General features: G+C 27.2%; 1 protein-coding gene across 4 annotated transcripts in view; it reads right to left on the reverse strand.

Annotated features, from left to right (window-relative positions):
* Window positions 1-1,898: 1,898 nt before the first annotated feature.
* The window catches only part of LOC101237842 (uncharacterized), a 27,517-nt gene continuing 6,235 nt past the window's right edge, over window positions 1,899-23,180 (reverse strand). Inside the window, exons 3-5 of one of the 4 annotated variants that reach the window (XM_065811393.1) lie at window positions 16,675-16,843; window positions 4,775-4,911; window positions 1,899-2,601 (exon numbers count right to left, since the gene is read on the reverse strand). In XM_065811393.1, coding sequence (XP_065667465.1) covers window positions 2,371-2,601; window positions 4,775-4,911; window positions 16,675-16,843 — 537 coding nt within the window. In that variant the 3' untranslated portion in view covers window positions 1,899-2,370. Of the gene's footprint in view, window positions 2,605-4,774; window positions 4,912-16,674; window positions 16,844-23,180 lie in introns of all 4 variants that reach the window. The other 3 variants (XM_065811392.1, XM_065811395.1, XM_065811394.1) reach the window with 3 other exon arrangements.

The raw sequence follows: 23,180 nt of genomic DNA on the forward strand, positions 1-23,180 counted from the left end.
CGATGGTAATCAAATAAACTTATACAATAGACTCAAATACTTGGGGTTTACATGGGATACAGAGCACTCTACATTTGCATCACTTGATTGGATAAACATTGCTGAAAAAATATCTAATTTTCGGGCGGCTGTCCAAACTCTTGTTCAATCTGGAATCCATTTTGCTCATCTAAAATCTATCACACAATTATATCAAACCTTGGTAGTACCAACATTGACTTACGGTCTGAAACTTTGTAAAACCAATGACGTAACAATGCAAAATCTAGACAGAATCGGATGGAGCGCATTAAAATCGCTTTTTAACCTTTCAAAACATTCCAAAAATTATTTGCATTCGTTATTTAAAATTCAAGACATCAAAATGCATTCATCAGAATAAACTGAAATTAATTATTCGTCTTTTGGATAACAAACCGACGAATGATATTATTGAATCTCAGCTTAACAATCCCACGGTAAGACAATCTTTTGTAGATGATGTTCAGCAGGCGTGCCATATTCGTAGACTAAGTTTTGAAAAGTTAAGGAATGAAAACAATAGAATACGTTTTGTGGTAGTGGGGGATAAAATCCCGAAAGATATTGAGAAAACATTGAAATACTCATTATATTGGTGGAACGTAAAAGAACAGAGAAACATATTCAAGCAAACTCGAGAAGAAAACATTCCAAAGTGATTTCTATTCTTCCTTTCAAACTTTAAGCAATTTTTTACTTTTACCTTGTAAAAATATTTGCAGTAGGTGGTTAAGAAAAATAATAATAGCAGAGTTATAAATTAACTATATAATATAATTATATTAAACATACTTATTTAATATAATTATGTAATTGTATAGTTTCAAACTTCTTGTTTAGATCTGTAGAAATCTTTGCTTACACTGTATCTTTATTTAGATAGCACTTGTCCCCAGATTTAGATTGCACATAATTAAAAAAAGAATAAATTAAAATAAGCTTAGTAGACATAAAAAGTTCAAGTCAAGATAAGAAGCGTGAGGTTTAGCAATGATTATAATCTTAAAAACTATTATTTTATTGGTAATTGATTACGTTATCAATTACTAGTGATCGGAAAATTTCGGTTTCGGCCGAAATTTTGCTTTTAACCGAAACCGAAATTTCGGTTTCGGTAGTTTTTTAAGTTTCGGTTCAAACCGAAATTTCGGTTCAACTTCAAACCAAAAACCGTAATTCAAAAAGCATTATTAAAATAATAATTAATTTTTTTCAAATTTAACTTTGTTGACAGATTTTTAATTAATTTTTTATATATAAAAATTATATATTAATATAAATATTAAATATATTAATATACCTTTCTAATATATTTATTTTTTTAATTTATAAAGTTATGCATATTTTATGATTATAAACGCTTATAATCTAATTCTATAATTTATTCTATAAACGTCGTTCATATAAAATGTAAACGTTTTTTTTTCTGTAACAAGTTTTGTTGAAAACATTGTAGCGTTTTTATAAAAAATTTAATTTGTTTTAATAAAATTTTGTTGACATTTCAAAAATTATTTTTTTAATTAATTACAAGTTAACATTTTACATTATATTCTTAATTATTAATTTACATCATTTCATTTATAACAACAAATCAACTCTCAATAAAACAAATATCAAAAGAGCATTGTTATTTCTTAAACACGTTATTTCTTACTTTTAAAAAATTTCGGTTGTGCCGAAATTTTGGTTTGAATTTCGGTAAAAGTTTTGCCGAAGTTTCGGTTTCGGTTGAGAAATGCCGCAACCGAAATGAACCGAAACCGAAATTTCGGCAAAATTCCAATTTCGGTCGATCACTATCAATTACAAAAAATTTCGCATTTTACGTAATTGTAAGTGTACAAGCAGTCTAGTAGCAAGTTTAAAACCTGAGATGAGCAGTTAACTAATTTTTCATTTCTCAACAAGATACATTATGTTCATTTTTTTGTTAAATATTTATACTTGTTTATATTAAATGAACTCATTAGTTACAAAAGTTTTTATAAAATCAATGTATTGTTGTTAAAATATTATATATAAATAATTGTCAGTTCTCTGAATATTTACGTTGTCTCATTTTCAGTCGATGTGACAACCATCATTAATAAAAAAGTTATCGGCTTTTTAAAAATCCAATGATCAAAATAAGAAAGCCTATGTACCATTTGTTATATTTTTGTTTATAGTTTGTTGAAAAGACAAAACCGTTAGCAAAAACACAATCTGATTATTTAAGACCGTTTTAATTCATTTGAAAATTCTCAATAAGTAGTTATAGATGGTTTTGTGCAACAAAATTTCTGCAGATTCGATTTTTAGATTTGATTAAACAAATATTTCATGCTATAAATTTATAGCTTTCTATTAACGCAATGCAAAAACTCCATATGCGGGATTGACCTGCGCGGTAGGATCATTGTTAAAATCTTGGTTGTTTTCACCATTATCAAAATGCTTTTCATTTGTTTGAACTTCACTGTAAGGAGGTGGCATTTGATTTATATAGTAGGGTTGATATGTTATAATTCCTGGTGGAAATCCTTCGTCACTTCTTTGCGTTATGACTACCTGTTGATTGTGTAGACTCGCAACTGGCTGCTAAAAATAAAAAATGTTATATGTGAATTACCGCAGGTGAAAGAACAGTGCCGAAAGGTGTAAAAATATAAAATCCAGCCTTATATATATGCATCAAACACGATTTTATTTTTTATACATTAATGTAGTATATCTAACGTTTTAGTATGTAATGTTTATACTAAAATTAATTTTTTTAGTTAAAAACAACTACAATTAAAAGTATTTATAGTATAATTAGTGTTTAAAATATAACTAAATACCAAATTTCAAACTTGTACATGTTCATACTAAAGCGTTCGTTGTTTTAGAATTTACGTAAAAGAGCGCAACACAAAATATAATTAAAATTTCATCACGATCTCCTCTTTTTAAACACTTACTTTATATTCATTGACAGATTTCAAATTTCATTTAATAATCTCTTGATGTGCAAAAAATGAAACTATGTAATATTTACAACGCCTAACAAATAAATAGTTCTTTGGTTTTGTCTTCAATTTATTTGAAATTCACGATTACAATTTAGAAGTTGCATTACAAGATACAAAGTCTTTTTTCACAAGGTGAAGGAGGCCCATTGTTACGAACTAGGGTTGATTAGCAAAAATGAGAAAACCACATAACTTATTGCTTTAAGTGTCATGCACTATCTATGACTGAGTCAGGTTTCTAATTATAAAAAACATGAATACAACTTTTTTGTTTATTAAACAGTATTAAAACTTTTATCGAACTATACGCATTAGTGGCCGAGGTGGTTAGCTTGCAGCGTTTCTGCAGTGCATCGCTGTGGTTCAAACCCTTTTGTAATCTTTTTCAATTTTTTAAAATACAAAATATTTTTGAAGTTCTATAGATATTATATACATATATACAAAATTTATAAAGATATTATATACTATAATTAATGAAATAAATAAAAAGCTTAAAATTTCAAAAACATTAAATACGGGAGAACTTGTTGCAAAGAAAGAAAAGGTTGCACATGTCATGATAGAGATACTTGTTATTAAACTGTTGAGGTAATTAGTGAAATCTGCGCGTTTAACACACATTAAAGAGACAACTTTCTTTCTTATAGGAAAAAAGATTTTACATTTAAACTTTATTTTCTTCAAAAATAACGTGGCGATTATCCTAATAAGTTGCGGATGGTCTGAAAAAGTGTTATGGTCTGAAACTTTATAAAGTAAAAATTAATAAGCCCATCCTGCTACTTTAGAAGATACTGCTGTGGAGGTAAAAAAAATAAAAAGAAAAAAAAGCCTGTATCTAGTAAAAACATTAAAACTTTATTTTAACAATTAAGTCTTTTTTGCTATAAATATATACGGCCAGATTAAAAAAATTGAAAATGCGATAATAGAAGTTATGCGAGTAGTAAAAAAAAACCATCAATCTCTTAAAATTTCTACGTATGCAGAAAAGGTATGTATGTTAATTTTTTTTTGCTCTTAAAGTTATTTTTTTGAATGAATTATTTTTCTACTATTTACTGAAAAATATTATATATATATATACATATATATATAAGGAAAAGGTATAGAAAAGGTTGGTTTGGAATAGACATAGTAGTTTGATCAGCTAGTTCTCTATAGATATTGTATTTTTATTTAGCACAGTAAACAAGTAGTGCTCAACCTTTATCATTACATACTAACACTGTTTATAAGTTTTGTGGTCCAATTTTTAAAAAATTGACCAAAACAAAATTTTTTGGCCTTTTTGCTAGTTTAAATTAAATAAAACACAAGGTAAAGTCACAGTCTGAGCTGCTTAAAAAGTTAAGAAATTTGTGATAAATTTTCCGCCCACATTGTGCAACACTTGATGAGAGGTGTTAAGACAAAAGTTCGTTGTCTTGCTCAAGGAATAATTCAAAATATGTCAAAACATATTATATTTTGACATATTTTAAATATATGAATATTATAAAAGAATATTGTTCGTTGAAGGTGACTTTATGATTTAACAATTTTTACTTTAAAACTTCACAAAAGGAGCTTATGAAAACAATTTAATAAAAATGGCTTATAAAAAGTTTATGAAAAGAGCTTATATATAAACACAACTTATAAAAAACTTGAGTACATTTTTAAAAATTATAATAATTTGGTTTTGATCAATAAGATAGATTGTTTAATAACATTGTGATAAACATATTTAGAACTTTAAAATCAAAAATTACCTCATTTGCAGGGCAACAACAGTGACCTGCACAACCTAATGAAGTACCTATAAATGATGTAAATAAACCAAGGATACTAACAGCTAATGTAACTTTTAAAATAGTTACAAGACTTTTTATATAATCACAGCTCACTCCTAAAATTAATTAAAAAAAAGTATAAAAGAGATCATATAAATGCGCAAATACAGAAAAAAAAATATTTACAAAATTGTCATACAAATAATATATATACATATATATATATGTGTGTGTGTGTGTTAATGTGTGTATAGGTTTTAATATTGTGGTTAGAAAAAAATGATTTAATAATCTTAAAACTTTTATATGAAGAAAATAGTAATAGAGAGGACTAATTGTAGGATAGTTGGAGAGGTCAGAGTGTTTGAATATTGAAACCACTTATTTAGCACTCAATAATAGTTTAGCGAGGATTGAAGAGAATTCTGGAGAACACTTTTGTAAAACTATGATGGAAATGGTCTGAACCATAAGCCATAGAAGACTAAAATCGAGACTTTAGCATTGGGAGCTGAATTGATTTAGATGTCAAACAAGGAGTTAATCTGTTTAACTGGAATGGCAGGAAAGGTATGGCCATTAAACTCAAGTGTCAAATTAGAGAAATAGTTCTTAGCAAATAACTCTGCTTGGTTGCCCTCTTTTAGCATGTTTTATGATGTCTAGCACCTATTTTGGCCTCTTACAAATATGCATCTTAATATAATTGCTGCAGTCAACATTCAATGTCGTTTCACTATCATTTTTAAAGTAGTTTTAATTAGTTACTAGGCTTTACTGAACTTGAAAGAGCGCATTCTCAAAATGCATGCAGTCATTGGAGAAAGATCTGTCAAGCGAGTTAAAACTTTTTAGCTTTTGGAATTTAATTATTATTTATTAGTGTAAAAATATTAGATAAAGAATCATATTAAGATAAATAATCATCATTAAGATCATATTATATTTGAAGAAAGTATAGGAAATAGTTTAGCAATTTGTATACATTACATTTTTATTAGATATAAATTAGAAAGGATCTTTTAATTTTTAAAATCCTTTGCATTTTTTTTGTTTCAGCTTTTCTTTTAGCTTTATTTTTTTTTAGCAGTTTTGTTTTTATTTTTTTTTAGCAGTTTTGTTTTTATTTTTTTTTAGCAGTTTTGTTTTTATTTTTTTTTAGCAGTTTTGTTTTTATTTTTTTTTAGCAGTTTTTTTTTTATTTTTTTTTAGCAGTTTTGTTTTTATTGAGCTTTTTATATTTTATTTTTTCAGAAGGAAAATGGGGTATGGATGAGGCTTAATTATATTTTATGCACTTTTTTTGCAAAAAAAAAAGTTATACTAATGCTATTTCCATAAAATTGGTTATTACTACTTTGAAATTTTGGTGATTCTATAAAATATTTTTGTTCTTTTTTAAGAAATTTAAAAAAATAAATTAAAATTTAAATGTATGTGAAGGTTAAATTTTGTTATGTGGATTACAGTTCTAATAAACAAATAAAAATAAAGGTAAAGAATATTGTTTGTGTATATATTTATATTTTGTTTACTTTAGATCTTTTTAAATTTTCTCATGTCATTTTTAAAATTTTTGTTTGCACAATTCAAGTTATATATGTTTATTGTTTGCATATATGCTTTTCTTGATAAACATGTGTATGTGGTAATATGTGCTTTATAACTGTTTTACGAATGTGTTTTTATAATAGTTTAAATTTTTTTTTTATTATTTGTTTATGTGGTAGTATGTGTTATATTATTGTTTATAAATGTGTTTAAATATGTTTATATAATGTTGAATATATATATATTGTGTTTAAAGTTGGTACATATGCTTATTTTTTGTTGTTTTCAAAGTGCTGTGACTTGGAAAATGTATAGAGCAAGATTTGTCAAACTTGCCAGCCAAGTGATGTACTAATAGCAGAGGTATGACTTGGTAGTGTTTAATGTCAAATTGAGTTACTGCTTTAGGTCTAGGTGTTTTCTAGCCTTTATTATTAATTATTCTGGAAATATATAATAATTTCTTTTGATAGCATTTTGTGTAATGTTGTTACTTATGTTCTGTTATATATGAACGTTATGTTACTTAAGTTCTGTATATACATGTTATATTGTCTAATGGTGTGTTCTATTGTTGTGTGCTGTTATTTTTTTGTAATGTTTTGAGTTGATAGACATTTAGCTTACCAAATTGATATTTAAATAACTTATTTTAAATGACAATTTCTTATGTCACTTTTATAAAAATTACTTGTGTATGCTATATACTTTTTTACTATATTAGTAGTAAAAAAAAAAAAAAGTATAGAAAAGATCACAATCACAAAAAATCCCAAAATTAAATATATTCGAAATTATAATGCCTGTCTTTCTTTTGCTTCATTTACAGCTAATGCAGTTCAACCCATGAATCATAGGCTGCCATGTTTTAGAATATGTGGCCAAGTTTTACATGGTATAGGTAATCTTAGGCCAGATCAAGATGTTCTGCTGACATATTGTCAATTATACATCTATGATGCAGCAGTAAATTTTAGAATGCGACAACATGGTAATGATCTTTGCCTAAATGATTTAATGTTTCGATTGCAAACTATTATTAGTGGAGAGAACCCATTTGTTCCTGCATTTAAAAACATGGCTGAAGTGGAAGATGAAGAAATTCGCCAAGCAGCTATAGAAAGTTGCTCAGTCTCAGTTGTAAAAATGTCTTGACATGAAGGGAAAGATAGACGTTGCTATAATCTCCCTTCACATAACGAAGTTGCAGTTGTATTTGTTGGCGAAGATGATGCTCCACCTGCTTCCAGGGAAGTTGTTATTTACCCAAGAGGTCATCCTCTTAAAACTATATCATGTATGTCTGCCAACTTTGATCCTATGGTTTATTCTCTATTTTTTCCAAGGGGTGATGCTTGTTGGCATAATCAATTGGCTCACAACCCCAACCCTCGGAATTAGGAACATTGAGATTGACCTCAATCTTTTAGAGGTCGGCATCAGGTCAGCAAATAAAATTTGATACAAAGGTCTCACCATAAAACATCAAAAGAAGGTCGGCAATTTTTTGCCGACTTCAATCACTTTTAGGTCGGCATTGCTGAATGCTGACCCTGATTCCGAGGATTGCAACCCTGAACGTGCTACATTGGTTAGAAATCATGTTACATTATCTCAGTATTACAATTATAGACTTTCAGTTAGACAACTAACCTAAACAAACAGAGAAGCGAGCAATACGATGCCTTACATGAACATGTAAACAACCTTGGAAATGATCATAATATTAAACCAGGACGTGTTGTAGATTTGCCATCAACAATGTAGGAAGTCCTTGAGCTGTATTTAATTTAATTTGTTTAAAGGGTAAAAATATATGAAATCATCCAAAAAAAATAATTTTCGACACCCTTACGTCTCAGAATTTGTTTATTTTTACACCACATGCAGTCCATATCAAAAAATTTTGTTCAAAATTATTGACTAGTAAATTAGTGATTTTTGGAGGTAAAATAAAGACTGTGGCCCGAAATCCCGAGTAAAAAGTTTAATTGTATATCATTATTTTATCTTAGGTCTACTGAAAAAAATTAGATTCATCAATTGTCTAATACATGATCAAAATTTGCATTTAAAAATGGTGTCTTTTTAGAAAAATTTAAATTTTGTAACAAAAGCAATTAAAATATTTTGTAAAACATTTATTTGAATAAAACATCAAATAGTGTCATTTATTGACTAGTTTAGGATATTTATAGTCATGGGCCAAGGAAGACGCCCTCCCCTCCCACGGGAGGCCCCACGCCGCCCCCCATCTCCCTAGATTTTTTTTTTTTTTTTTTACATAAAATGAATAAATAATAGTTGATTGTTAAAATACATTTTAAAAACATATTTTTTCAGTTTAAGTTTGAGAAACAGTTTATTTGCGTTACTTCAAATCAATAAATACTTACCTCTTATTTCAAAGATCTTTTTACGATTTTAAGTCATAAATTTTAAAACCAAAGATATTAAAACGTTTTTAAAACATTTTGACAATCAATATCTTCATGTAGTTTTAGACTAATATAGTCATTGACATAATAAGATGGGAGTGATTTGTGATTTATTAAAACCCCCACCCCTCCTTCTCAGCCTACAATTCAAGAATTTGAAAAAAATAAAAGACATTTTAAATTCAAAATAGGTAAATAAAATAAAAACAAAATTATTTTAAACATAATTAATTTTTTTTTGTAACCAACAGTTTATATTCTTCAAATCTAAATCAGATATGTTGTATGTACGACCTGATATTGTTCGCGGTGTAGAAATTAGGCATATAACTTCAGAATTGAGCACCCAACACTCATCAGTTCTCATTGGCCAAAAGAAGTTTTTACCTGGTCCATGTGGATGCATGAAGCTGACTTTTATAGCAAGCTCACTTACATCTTCAGCAATCCCTACCCACCAAAATCCATCATAAAAACATGCAATATAATCCATTTTTTTAATATTTAATGAAATATCTACATAATGTTTGCTTTTTGGAATGATATTAAATATTTCAGTGCATGCATCAGTACTTATTTTTTTATAACTTATAGTGTTTGGAGCAATTGGAATAAAATGATGATACATCCTTGTGCCAGGAACTGTTCTTCCACCTAAATATCTTTTTTCTAATTGTGCTCGTGTTTGATCAATTTCTTCTTTTGAAAATAACTTAAAATAAATTCCATTTATCTTGGCTTTACAAAAGGAGTACATTAAATTAACATCTAAAATCTGTCCAGTAGTTATTTGTTTTAGACTTTCTTGACATACTACTCTTTTAACACTCCCACCAATACCATCACAGGGGGATTTACCATGACTGGTAGCAAAAAATACCCATTCAGCATTTAAATCAAAGTCTTTACTGTGATGACAAAGATTGATAAAATTTTTAAAATTTTTAAATTGTGCTGCACAACCATCGGAAAAGTATTTCACACTTGATACATCAGGTAGATTTTCTTTGATATATCTAGTTATATCTTCCTGAGTCTTGTAAATAAATCCTGTGTCATGATCAACATCTTCTGAAAGGTAACAAAAAGATTTATGTTTGAGAAGTTTGTTCTCTATAAAATAAAGTACAATTGTATAAAGTCAGCATTGACTTTTGCTCCAGTGATAACTTTGAACCTCATCCTGAACAACATATTGATAGTTTTCAGCAAAATCTCCTAAAATTAAGCATTCGTTTTGGTTAAGATTTTCTTTACAGTTTTTTAAGTATCTACTTTGTGTTTTTGTAATATATGAATGAGTGGTAAGGTTGTCAATGCTGTCACATAATAAATCATTAAATTCATCTAGTGGCAATGACTTTGAAAGTAGTGTTGTACGATCGGTACTCTGCCATTGCTTAAATACTACATCTTCTTCATGCTCATGGTCCATAAACTCCTGCACTAAAAAACTTTTTAACACTTCAATACCAGGGCATTGGTTACATCGATGCAACATACATTCTGCATTTTCAAGGGAGCAAACAATCAATGCCATGAAATCTTTATAACTTTTATTCCACCTAATGGCATCAATGAGAAATTTTGTATTTTGGTGATGTATGCAAACACATACATTGTGGGTACCTGGCGCATTAGTTGTAATACACCATTTAGGTTTAAGAGTACAAAATTTTGACAAACTGACTTTGACGTTAGGGTAGTCTTTTTTAAATGCAACATGTAATTCATTAAGATTGAGTAGCAATAATCTTTTTTGAACATGTTGGTTTTTCTTAATACTTACATAATCTTTTTTTCCTGGCATCATTCTTGAAAATTCATCACTTTGATAAAAGTTAATCACTAAATTAACTGTTTCTGGTGAAAGTGGGTTTCCAGTTTTTTTTCCGGGTAATGATAGAATTCCATTCTCATTTTTAACTTTTCTTGCTGTTCAAACAAGATACTCAGACACTTTAAAGTAGCTTGATATCTTTTTACGTGTCCATGATTTTGGTGCGAGTGTTAACATTTGCACCTTATGGCAATAAGAGCCAATCTCTGAAATTTTATTTTTTATTTCATACATTAAAATGTCTAGATCATGGTCATTGTTAATGTTGTTGTTTAAAATGGGGCTTTTAATTTCTGTTGTTAAAAAAGTTTCTTTAATATTATATGCTAATGAGACCATTTTTGCAACTCTGTCAATAGTGTTCTCAAACTTTTGTTTTGCTACAGGCAATTTGCTGTGTTTTGAAAGACTTTTTAGTTTGACTGGTGAAATTCCAAGCAATTCTATAGTTATCTAACTTATTTTTTTTCTCACTTTTGGATTCCCATTCCTCCTGTGAATTTAAATCTTCATCAGTTTCTATTGCTTTTTTGTAACATTTACTGCAGAATTTCTAACCTGGGGTTACATAAACATTATTTTTTTGCAAATAGTTTGCCATGTCTATGGAAATCTTTATATTACCTAAAAAACAAATTTAGTTTTACGTGGTTAAAATAACTGAAATTATCAAACATTTTATAAATAATAAATTGTTTTCTTTTAATTTCCATATCAATTCTGTTGTAAATAAGGTAAGATTACCTTTTATAGCAATTTTTTTACTTTCCTTGTGTGTTCCAAAAGGATTGCAACAATTTGTAATTTTTCTCTCAAAATATTTTCCATAGAATTGCTCATGATAACAACATATAATTCTTATTGAACTATATTTTTCCTTTAAATTTGCTCGCCATATAATTTCTTCTTGTTTTTCACAAGGAAGATCTTTAAATTGAACAAAACCTTGTTTTCTTGAAAATCCAGTTTTGTGGCAATGAATGTTAAGACTTTTTCCAATGTCACATTTCTCCATATTAATTATTTTTATTATTTATTACCTAACAAAACAATATAAAAACTATAAAATTAAAAGTAATTCTTTAAGAAAATACAAACAAGTAAATACCTTAAAAAAGAACAAAACAAAACTTATGTTTGTTTTTTATATAAAAGGAGGTTTTAAGTCCCCAATTTGAAATAATGAAATTTTTTTTTTTTCAAAATTAAAATTAAATTGCATGTTTTTGCATTATTTATTCATTTTATGCTAAAAAAAAAAAAAAAAAAAAAAAAAAATCTAGGGAGATTGGGAGAGGGGCGTAGGGGCCTCCCGTGGGAGGGGAGGGTATCTCCCTTGGCCTATGACTATAAATGTCCTAAACTAGTCAATAAATGACACTATTTGATGTTTTATTCAAATAAATGTTTTACAAAATATTTTAATTGCTTTTGTTACAAAATTTAAATTTTTCTAAAAAGACACCATTTTTAAATGCAAATTTTGATCACGTATTAGAGAGACAATTGATGAATCTAATTTTTTTCAGTAGACCTAAGATGAAATAATGATATACAATTAAACTTTTTACTCGGGATTTTGGGCCACAGTCTTCATTTTACCTCCAAAAATCACTAATCTACAAGTCAATAATTTTGAACAAAATTGGATAAATGAGGCTTGAGATAATCGAGTCTTATGAGTGCTATTTTTGGATTTCTCAAGTTAAAATCTATTAGAGTACCAAATTTTAGGAAATTTCCCCAAGCCATTATGAAGATACTGTATGTCAAAGTTGCTTTGTAGTCACTTCAGAAAATCACTAAAATGCTGAGTCAGCATTATTTCAAGTGACGATATCTCTGGAACCCATTGGTATTTTTAACTAAATTTTTCGCAGTTATTATTTTTTTGATATGGACTGCAAGTGGTGTAAAAATAAACAAATTCTGAGACGTAAGGGTGTCATGGTCTGGATGATTTCATATATTTTTACCCTAAATATAGTAGTTTTAATAAAAAAATGTTTTACTTTTCTGTTTTCAGATTTTTAAGAACTAAGCAACTTTGCTAAGCAAGTTTTGTTTTATATTTTAGTACAATTGGAAAGAGTTGAAAACTATTTTTTAGAGCAAATAGAAATAGATGAAGTGATTTTTAGTCACTTCCGATCACTTTATTGTTATTTTTTATTCTTATTAGAAGGGTTAATATTAGTTATTATCAGTACCAGTTCTACTAAAAATTTTTTAGTAGAACTGGTACTGATTTTAGTAAGTTTGCAATACTTTTTTATTTTATATGGGGTATATTCTTTATTAGATATATATTTTATGTATTTAACATGGAAGACTCCCTATAATTTGTTGACAAATAAGTTTATATACGTAAATGTGCCTATATCTCAGTATATTTTATATTTCTCTGTATATGAATATTTTCTCTTAGAAAATATTAATATACACATACTCTTGAACTCCTTTATTTTTTTTTATTACTTTAGAGTAAAATATACTGACTGATATTGCTTCATTTATTGATGTAAATAAATATTGTTTTATATTTTTGATAAACAACAGTCTTTGATTAGAAAAGATCACAGTTTGTAAGATTCTTTTACATTTATTTACTATTCAATTGTAACAATAGTAATATTACTGGTAGTATGTTTAAAGAAAACAGTGAAATTGAAATGGCTAATAATAGGCAAAGAATTTATTTCTGTAAACCCTAATAGGCTAAAATAATTGTTGTCCAAATGAAAGAGATAGAGCTAGGCAAGATGAAATTAGTCATTGTTGAAATGTAAAAAATGCTGCTCGACGAGCAGAAAACTTACTTGCCAGAATTCAGTGTCAAGCAGTGTTAATGTTTGTTTATTTGATTTTAAACACTTTAGAACAATACTAAGCATGAATTTTACTATTTATAGTAACAGTTGAAACAGTTTTAAATTGAAATTTCTTTATAAATTCAGACATAACTATGTTCCTTTCTTTTTGTTGCCTTTGTCATCACTTGATTAGTTTGCTTACTGTTGAAACATGGTTTTAATTTTGTAAATTTAATGATATGAAATTTACTCTATTAATCATTAGTCAACAGTTAGAGAGAAGCTGGATCTTTACATAATAAAGGTAAAAGTTCTTTTGTTTACTGGTAATTTAATAAAACCAGTTAATATTATTTATTGCTTTTTTACTTTTTTTAATATGCTGCTTTGGAAACACTTTCTTTTTCTCCCTCTCTCTCTCTTAGACAAGAGTTAAATGAGAATTAGTACAGGGAGCATCAATAAAACCTATTTAATTACTGAGCTCTTATGTATTTCTTAATACCACAATTGATATTACAAGTTGCTTGCCATTTTATGCAGTGGTGTACACTTGCGGTCGCCCGATGGCAAATGCCACTCAAATCTTTCGAAGGGCTACTGGAAATAATGTTTTGATGCAATTGAATCGCCTGGCGGGCGACTATTAAAACTGGTTCATTTTTTAACTTATTACTTAAATTTATGTTAATCATTATTCAAATTTTTTTTTTTTGCCGCAGTTTGCATTTCTACATTTAGTAACATTTTTGCCAGTAAAAGTAAATTTGTTCTTTTGTTTTCGAAAGACTATTAATTTTCATCAACGAAATATTAATTTTTATCAATGAAACAGCTTTTGATAATTACTTTTTAATCTAACGTAACAATAAAGCAATATTTTTAAAGTCTTATTGTTGAAGTTTATTTTCCTTCTTTTCTATAAACTTACGTCATTCTGTTTAAATAGGGGCGACTGAATAAGTGCGAATTTCATAACTGCGAATCTGCATAAGTGGGACTGGTATAAGTGCGAACTGGCATAAGTGCGAACTGGCACAAGCGCGCACTAACGTAAGTGCGAAACAATTGCAAAAACTGGCATAAGTGCGAACTAGCACAAGCGCGAACTGGCATAAGTGCGCCGAAAGAATTTGCAAACATTGGCATAAGTGCGAACTGGCATAAGTGCGAACTGGCATAAGTGCGAACCAATTGCAAAAACTGGCACAAGCGCGAATTAGCATAAGTGCGCCGAAAGAATTTGCAAACATTGGCATAAGTGCAAATTGGCATAAGTGGTGAATTGGCAAGTTCGCACTTATGCCAATTTGCACTTATGCCAATTCGCACTTATGCCAGTTCGCACTTATGCCAATGTTTGCAAATTCTTTCGGCGCACTTATGCCAGAAGTCATAACTGCTTTTAATTAACAAAAATTTTTACAAAATTAAATTATAAAAATTTCTTACGTTAAAAGTTTATTTATCAAACACTTTTAATTAAATAAAAACTTTTTTAATTTAATTTTGTTAAAACGCTTGTTAAAACACCTTTAAATAATATAATAAAATTTTAATATAAAAATAAAGTTTTATTATAAGCTCTATAATAGCATAGTCATAAGAATACATAGTCTGGAAACACGGACCGTTTCCAGTGTTTTTCGATTTTAACTTGAAAACTGCACAACGACCCGGCAAACCTGCACAAGTTTAAAAAATGGCATTTTTTAACAGCGATTTCGAGATAAACAGTGATTTGGAATGTTTGTTTGACGTGGTTGAAGGAGGACTTTTGAACAACGACATTAACTTAATTACAGATATAGATACCATTCCATTTTTATTACATTTTTATTTTAGGGAATAACTTCAAAAAAACTTTGTTTGAAAGCTATTTTATCTTTCAATTATTGTTCATTAAAAGTTACAAAAACTACAAAAAAACTTTTTTTTTCTCTCTTTAAAAAAGAGTGAGTGCCCAATAAAAATACCAAGATGTTTAAAACGTTAGTTTAAATTTTTTTTTTTTAACTTTTTTTTTAAAAGTCCTTAAAGTCGCATTTTTCATTCAACCAAAGGTTAATTACATAAAACGTGACGCAAATATAAATACCAAAACACTTTAAACACTACTATATAAATGTGTCAATAGTTTTTTCACAATTCTCATTCATTTAAAGTTTAATTACATAAAAGATGGCACAAATAAAAATACATTTTAAATGCTACTTTATAAATGCAACAATAGTTTTCTTATAATAAATATAACGTACCGTAACCGCTGAAATTGAAAAAAGATGAATAATCTTTTTTATAACTTTATATTTATCAAATATGAAAATATAATTTTATTCATAGTGAAAACACACACTTTAAAAAACTCCAACATAAAAGCCGGACATCTGGCAGCACAAATGAAAAGCAAAGATTTTAAAATCTCAATGCATAGCTAATAGCTTTAAAGAATTTAAGATTATACATTTAAAAGTTGAAACTTTCTTTTCAAATTGTATGTTGTTGTCCTGTTAATAGTTATTTCAAGTGTAGTTACTTTATTGTTATTAAGTTTTAAAATCTTTTTTTATACTCGTATTTTTTATCTTCATATTATTTACTTTATATTTAAAACTTTTTAAATAATGTCTTAGTTGTTTTTCTTCTTAGATAAAAAAAAAAAGTTTTGAAAAATTTTTTACAAAAGATTTACAAAAATTAGATTTAGATCTACAAAAACACAACACATATATCATGTGTTGTGTTAACTTTGGTGTTTACAATGTGTTTACAACAAAAATTTTCACAAAATGCAGTTATATTTATATTAAAACATAAGAAGAAATATAAATAAAAAATAGGAGAAAATTAAATGATGAACATTTAAAAACAACTCATTGTTTTTTATTGAGGCAAATAAAAATATAAAAACACGTTTTAGTTACTTTTATGATGTGTAATATTTATAGATGATTTTATATTTTTTCTACTAAGTATAAAAGAGATCTACAAAAAAATATTTCATTCTTTTTCAGAAAAAATGCATAATAATTCATTGTTATAAAAGTTGGCATAATATATTATTGTACCAACTTGATAATATAGTATACTTAAGATATACTTGGATTAACGTTATCCAATAGTTATTAACTGATTATTTATTTAACTTAAATTATTAACTTAAATTATTAACTGAAACAACTTAAACCCTCTCTAATATAAAATTTTTAATTGTGTTTTTGAAAAAAAAAAAAATACCTTTATAAGTTTCTTCATTACAATCACAATCACCATATTTATCAGAGCATGAATGATTCTTTAAACGTGAACTAGCCAATACATAGTTTTCAAGAGAATTTGCGAGTAACCATGTTGATATCAACATTATAACGCATAATATCAAATTGAGAAGCAAACTTGTTGTAAGCTAATAATCATATACAACATACTTTTATCTGCAATTTTTATCATATAATATATTATATTTAAATTATATATATATATATATATATATATATATATATATATATATATATATATATATATATATATATATATATACATATATATATATATATACACATATATATATATATATATATATACATATATATATATATATATATATATATATATATATATATATATATATATATATATATATATATATATAACAAAATTCACTAAATGCTATAAAGAATTCAAAATGACATGAATTTATATAACTTATTGCATATACTGTTACTATTATTATTACATATATCGTTATTAAAATTGTTATTATTATTGTTGCTACTGGTAATATTACTTTTTACATATATTGTTTATATTGCTTACATATACTGTTATTGTTATTATTGCTGGTAACATTACCTTTTACATAAATTGTTATTATTATCATTATTATTACTGGTAGCATTGCCTTTAATTATTATTATTATGGCTGGTAACATAGGGCAATACTTTCACTTGAAATATCACTACCTTGGGGCTCTTCATTAATAAAAACTAGAGATGACATCTTAATAAAAATACTTATCTTTAGCATGTTAACTATACCCAACTACTGACTTATAGAAGGCATCCTAGGAAGAGACTTTAGGAGTAATCAGAAAAATTCTGTTGAACAACCTTGCACTCCTTATACATCTATTAGGCAAGTGAAGATGTAAACATAGTACATTGTTTCTTGCCTAGGATGATAAATGCTGGACCTTCTTGACTTTAATCATGAGTGTTTGCTTGTGCATTCTTGTTAGTGGCTATGCAACTCTTGCTGTTATCTCCATGCATCCTTGTTAGTGACTATGCAACTCTTGCTGTTATCTCCTATTAAAGGTACAGTTTAAGGACTTTAAGGCCAGCTGGTAGTAAGGTATAGCGAGCTCTGTGGTAGCTCTCTGGGAGAATAACTCCATCAACAGCTGTAAAATATCAGAATATTAAAAGTGCCTTATTTTGCAAACAAAATACCCTTGTTGGGGCTTTTTATGCGCATTGTCAAGATCACACATGAAGCGCATTTACAAACGAATTAACCTATTTGTTGGTTTGAATCATCTGATTATTCTTTTATGTGCTTCCACTTAGCACCTTTCACTCAATCACCTTTTTTCTTTGCTCTTTATTTTTCTCCTTCTAAAGACTGCACTCTTTTTGATATTATTTCTTGTCTCTGACCCTAGCATGTGCTCAGATTCTCCTAGTATTTTCTAGGTGGTTCAGACTATAATTTCTCATAACTATTCTTTAGACTTTATCATCAAATTTTTTACTGTCACCTTAAAGCTGACTGAGATTTTTTTTGTGATTATCTTTGCGATGATTCTTGGACTGATGCTTTTTATCTCTCCACTGATAATTATACCTTCTACATAAACTCCTTGGATTCAGACAGGTTTGAAAGCTTTTATTTTTTCTAATTGGTTTCAAGTAACTTCTACTCAATGGTTTTCAACCAATGGTTACCATGGTTTTCGCTTTCTTGTGCAACAGTTATTTCTAATTGTAATCAGTTTTTTCATATTTTTCAAAAGAACAATTGTCTTGACAACAAATGTTGTTTTATTGTTGCAAGAAACCAATACAAAAAGGTACACTCTAACACTATGCTCTATTATACTCAGTTTAAATATTCATTTATAAGCAATCAAAAAGTCATCACTTTTTGATTGCTTAGAACAGACAGCCAATCTTGAATCTAATACTTTTTCCATGACAGTTTAGAAGTCACAGTGACTTGTTAATTTTAGCTCAAACAAAACTCAGTTATTTACTATTAACAGATAAGGTTGTCTCTCTTTATTGTGCTTGCTATTTCCTTATTCCCAATTCTATCTTCTACTTCTAGAAATCTTTTATTCATTCCTGTGTGGAACGTTGTTGTCATATTTGGGGTGGTTTTTCTAACGATGCCATTTTTATCCAAAAACATGTTATAAATGCAGCTGGACCTACTTTAGCTCCTGAGCCTCTTCCCTATTGTCATAAGGTGGCATCTCTTTCTCTTTTTGACAAATTCTATTAAAGCCACTGCTAAAACAAGCTATTATCTCTTGTTCCATCAACCAAAACTGATCTTGCATGACTCATCATTCAGTAAAGTTGCATTTTTTTTGCTGTATCTGTCCCTTTTTACTCTAAAAACTCTTATTCAGTTTTTTCTTTACACATCAATGTTTATGGAATTATCTTTTATCTGTATGTTTTCCTGACTCATACAAATTTTTTTCAAGTTTTTTGTCAGCTCTTTCGTTGCTCTTTAATAATATTCTTATCTTTATTATAACTTTCAATTTCATTGAACCACTATTAGAGTTGGAAGTTACTGGAAGAGGAAAGATGAAGTTTATTAAGCAAGATAAAAATTGACAGATGACTTAAAATATTGCAAATTATATAAATCAATAAAAATATGAAGGAAGTAAATTCCAAAGAACTGATGTTCGAGGAAAAAAACTGGACAAATAAAAATTTTTGAAGCACTTAAGAACAGTCACAGTAAAAGGATAAGACTTAATTGAATGACGAGTAACACGAAAATGAATTTTAGTAAATAGACATAAGCTCTTTTGAGTAGCACCCATTATAGTATTTACAGAAAAGAGAAAGAGAAGCAACATTATGACTATATGATAATGATTGGAGGTTGGCTGCAAGAGCAGGTCCAACTAAGTTTACAGTGCGTTTTAGCCCCTTGTCTAAAAGAGAAAGGGCTTTGTTGGAAGATCCACCCCAGATGAGGCAACAGCATTCTATACAAAGACGGATTTGAGATTTATAGAGATTAGAATCCTGAGTAAGAATGTGGCAAGCACAATAAAGAGATGCAATCTTAGCAGATGCCAATTTTGCAATCAATTTGATATATAGTTTCCAAGAAAGATCGGAGGTAAGAGTTAATCCTAGAAGATGAAGGGTAGATAACTCATCAAGTACATTGCCGTTCATAAATATAGGAAGAGATAGATTATTATGATAACGATTAGCTGAAAAAAATCTGTGTTAAAGTTCACCAGCCACCGAGAGCCCCATGCTGTAGCAGAAGAGAGATACTTTTTAAGCTCAAATGCTCCCTCAATAATTGATTCTATCACTTGACAGATGCAGTGTCCATTAAAACCATGCACACTTAAAATAAGTTAGCCTATCTACAAAATATATATTTCTCTATAAAAATATATATTTCTCTATCTAGATTTAACCTGATTTTTAATTTTAGCGGGACTATTATTTATATTGTTCAATAAACAAATTTTACTTTTTTATCACAATTATCTATTGTTTAAGAGTTTTTTATTTCACTTTTTTTTGTTTTACTAGAAGTGAAATTCCTTGTAAAAATTAAAAATATGCACAAAATATACATTAAAGTTTTTAAATAACTTTCAATGTTTTATCAGTAGTGATAGCTTAAGTTTTATCAGTAGTGATAGAATAAGATAGTTTATATATATATATATATATATATATATATATATATATATATATATATATATATATATATATATATATATATATATATATATATACATACATACATACATACATATATACAGGGTGTTAGCTAGCCCAATGGTGCTGCGTATAACGCGGAATTCCCAATGGGCTTAAAATTCCCAATGTCAAAAGTCAATGACCTTTTTTTTTTAAGAGTGCTTTTTAGAGCCTTTTCTAGAAAATTCCCAACATTTTCTAAAACAACAAAAATAAAAATTCCCAATATGGCAAAAACGCGGTATAAAATTTATTTCTGGCTAACACCCTGATATAATACATATATATAATATATATATAAATAATATATATATTTTATATATATATATATATATATATATATATATATATATATATCAGGCCTTGTTTTAAATAAAAAATGCTTAACACATTAGCTTAATGTTGACGTCATAAAATTCTTTGAAATTAATTTGACGTCATAAAATTCTTTTTATTTTTTAAAGAAACTTTTTAAACTACCACAATATGATAAATTACCGCAAAATAAGATCAATTAAAAATTTAAGCAGAAATGTTTGGAATGTTTATTTTCTTTAAATTTTTTTAATATTAAATAATTCAATTCAATATTATATTATTTTAAATGTTTAATATAAACTAATCTTTTTCTTTTCTTGTTATGAAATAAAATATTAATTTATTACTTAAAATATAAAAATAAATATTTTTTATTTTATTTTAATTTTTTTTTTTTATACTTGTGAAAAAAGTTTTTTACGAGATAAAAAAATTGGCAGGGAGCGAATCTTTTTGCCTTAATAAAAAGCTGTTTTCTATTTCTTTTTAATATTTTTAACCTCTTATTCCGTCACCATTATTAATTAATATGGCGGTAAAGCAATTACTAGTTGTGTTTTTGAAAAGTATTTAAGTTAAAAACAGCAACAAACTTGCGTAACAACAAAAAGTGATGTTTTTAATTATTTCAATTTAATAAACTAAATTGAAGTTTTTTTAATAATTTTATTGCTTAGCTCATTGAAGAAGAGCATCAACAGAATTTCACTTAAATGTTACAAATAACAGTTAATTTTCCTTTCTACTGCTTCTTAGGCATTTGCAAAAATTTTAGTAATACTTGAGGTAATGCAAAACTCAAGGAAATAAATATATATTTTATTCAAAAATGTAATGGATAAAAATCACCTAATTTAGTGTATTATTAATTAATAATACACTTACATTTAACATATTAAAAATCAAAATACTCCCTCCGTTCCAAAATACTGTTCCCATTTTTTTTTATTTTTTTGTTCCAAAATACTATTCTGATTTGATTTTATTGCTAATTTTGATAAGAAAAAAATCAAATATCTTTAATAAAATGACTTATTTAGAAAATAAAAAACTATTTGAAAATATTTATTAAGAGCCATGACAACAGGAGTGCTGAGGGGGCCTTGCGTCCCTCAAGATTTTTGCAAAAAGATCATTTTTTTTACAAATTATGTTTTTTGCGGCACTTTACTTATTAGCTTAGGTTTTTTTGGAGCATATGGACATACCGCTCCAAAAATAGAAAAAAGATAAGATAAGATAAAAATATTTAAGAGATATTGGTACAATTTCTTGTCCACAAAGCCAAAGGTTACTGGTTGTATTAGTGCACACATTGAATTTTCCAACAGTATTTTAAAGTAAGCTTTTTTTTAGTTTTCCGTTAATACTCTACATTGCTTGTTTGTAAGTTCACGCATATCTCTTTCATTCATTTTAAACAAAAATGTTGTCTGTTTTTAAGTTTATCGTTATTGCAGTAAATGCAATAAGAGCACTAGAAACTCCTGACTTTATTTGTTACAGATTTAAAAACAATAAAGTCATCTATTAAGCATGAAGTATTTAAACTAAATGGTTTTACCCATTCTTAAATAATTTAATAAATAAGAAGAATTTTTCAAAAGCTAATACTATATATAATTTTTTTCCACTAAAAATATTGCGTTATTAAATTTTTAAGTTTATAATTCATTTTTAACAAATCAAAGCAGTATTTTGGAACAAAATATCTCATAAAAAAACATCCTTTTTAGAAACTAATGGTGTGGCGGTAAAAGATAATATTATTGCCATGAATTGTTCATAATATTATAGAAAAACATTTAAATTTTATATAAAAAACATTTTTGTTTAAAAACATAATTTATTTTCAATAATTTTTTACATTAAATGCAAATCATTTAATGTAAAAAATTTTGGAACAGAGGGAGTATTAATTTAATTAACTTTTTACCTAAATTTTTTTTTTTTTTAGGACATTTCTGTGCACTTTTTGAATAGCGCAGCATCCTTAAATTATGTAAAGCTACTGTTAAAAATGAATAAATAGGTCTTGATTAAATAGATGTTGAATATAAAGTATGAGATTTCAAGACCTTACTTTTATTATATATTTTGTATTGGTTTGCTTCAAGCTTGTGTGCGTTCAATATTTGTATTTTTCAAGCAAAAAAATAAATTATTACCATAAAACAAAATAAAAATAAAACAACATAAACATTCATAATATAAAATATAACTTTTTTTATTATTAACTTACTTTTATTATTAAATAGAAATTTAAGTGAACTTTTTATTATTGCTTTAAATAATTGTATAAATAAATAATCGCGTGTTTGCAAGATTATAAATCAGTTTTTTTATTATAAATATTTCTTATATGGTTTTTTTTTAAGTTTTGTTTAATAACTTCGTATACAAAAAAATTTTATGTTACTATATATTATGATAAAAAGCCTAATAAAGTT

The sequence above is a fragment of the Hydra vulgaris genome, chromosome 12, assembly GCF_038396675.1.
Source record: "Hydra vulgaris chromosome 12, alternate assembly HydraT2T_AEP".
Lineage (NCBI taxonomy): Eukaryota > Metazoa > Cnidaria > Hydrozoa > Anthoathecata > Hydridae > Hydra > Hydra vulgaris.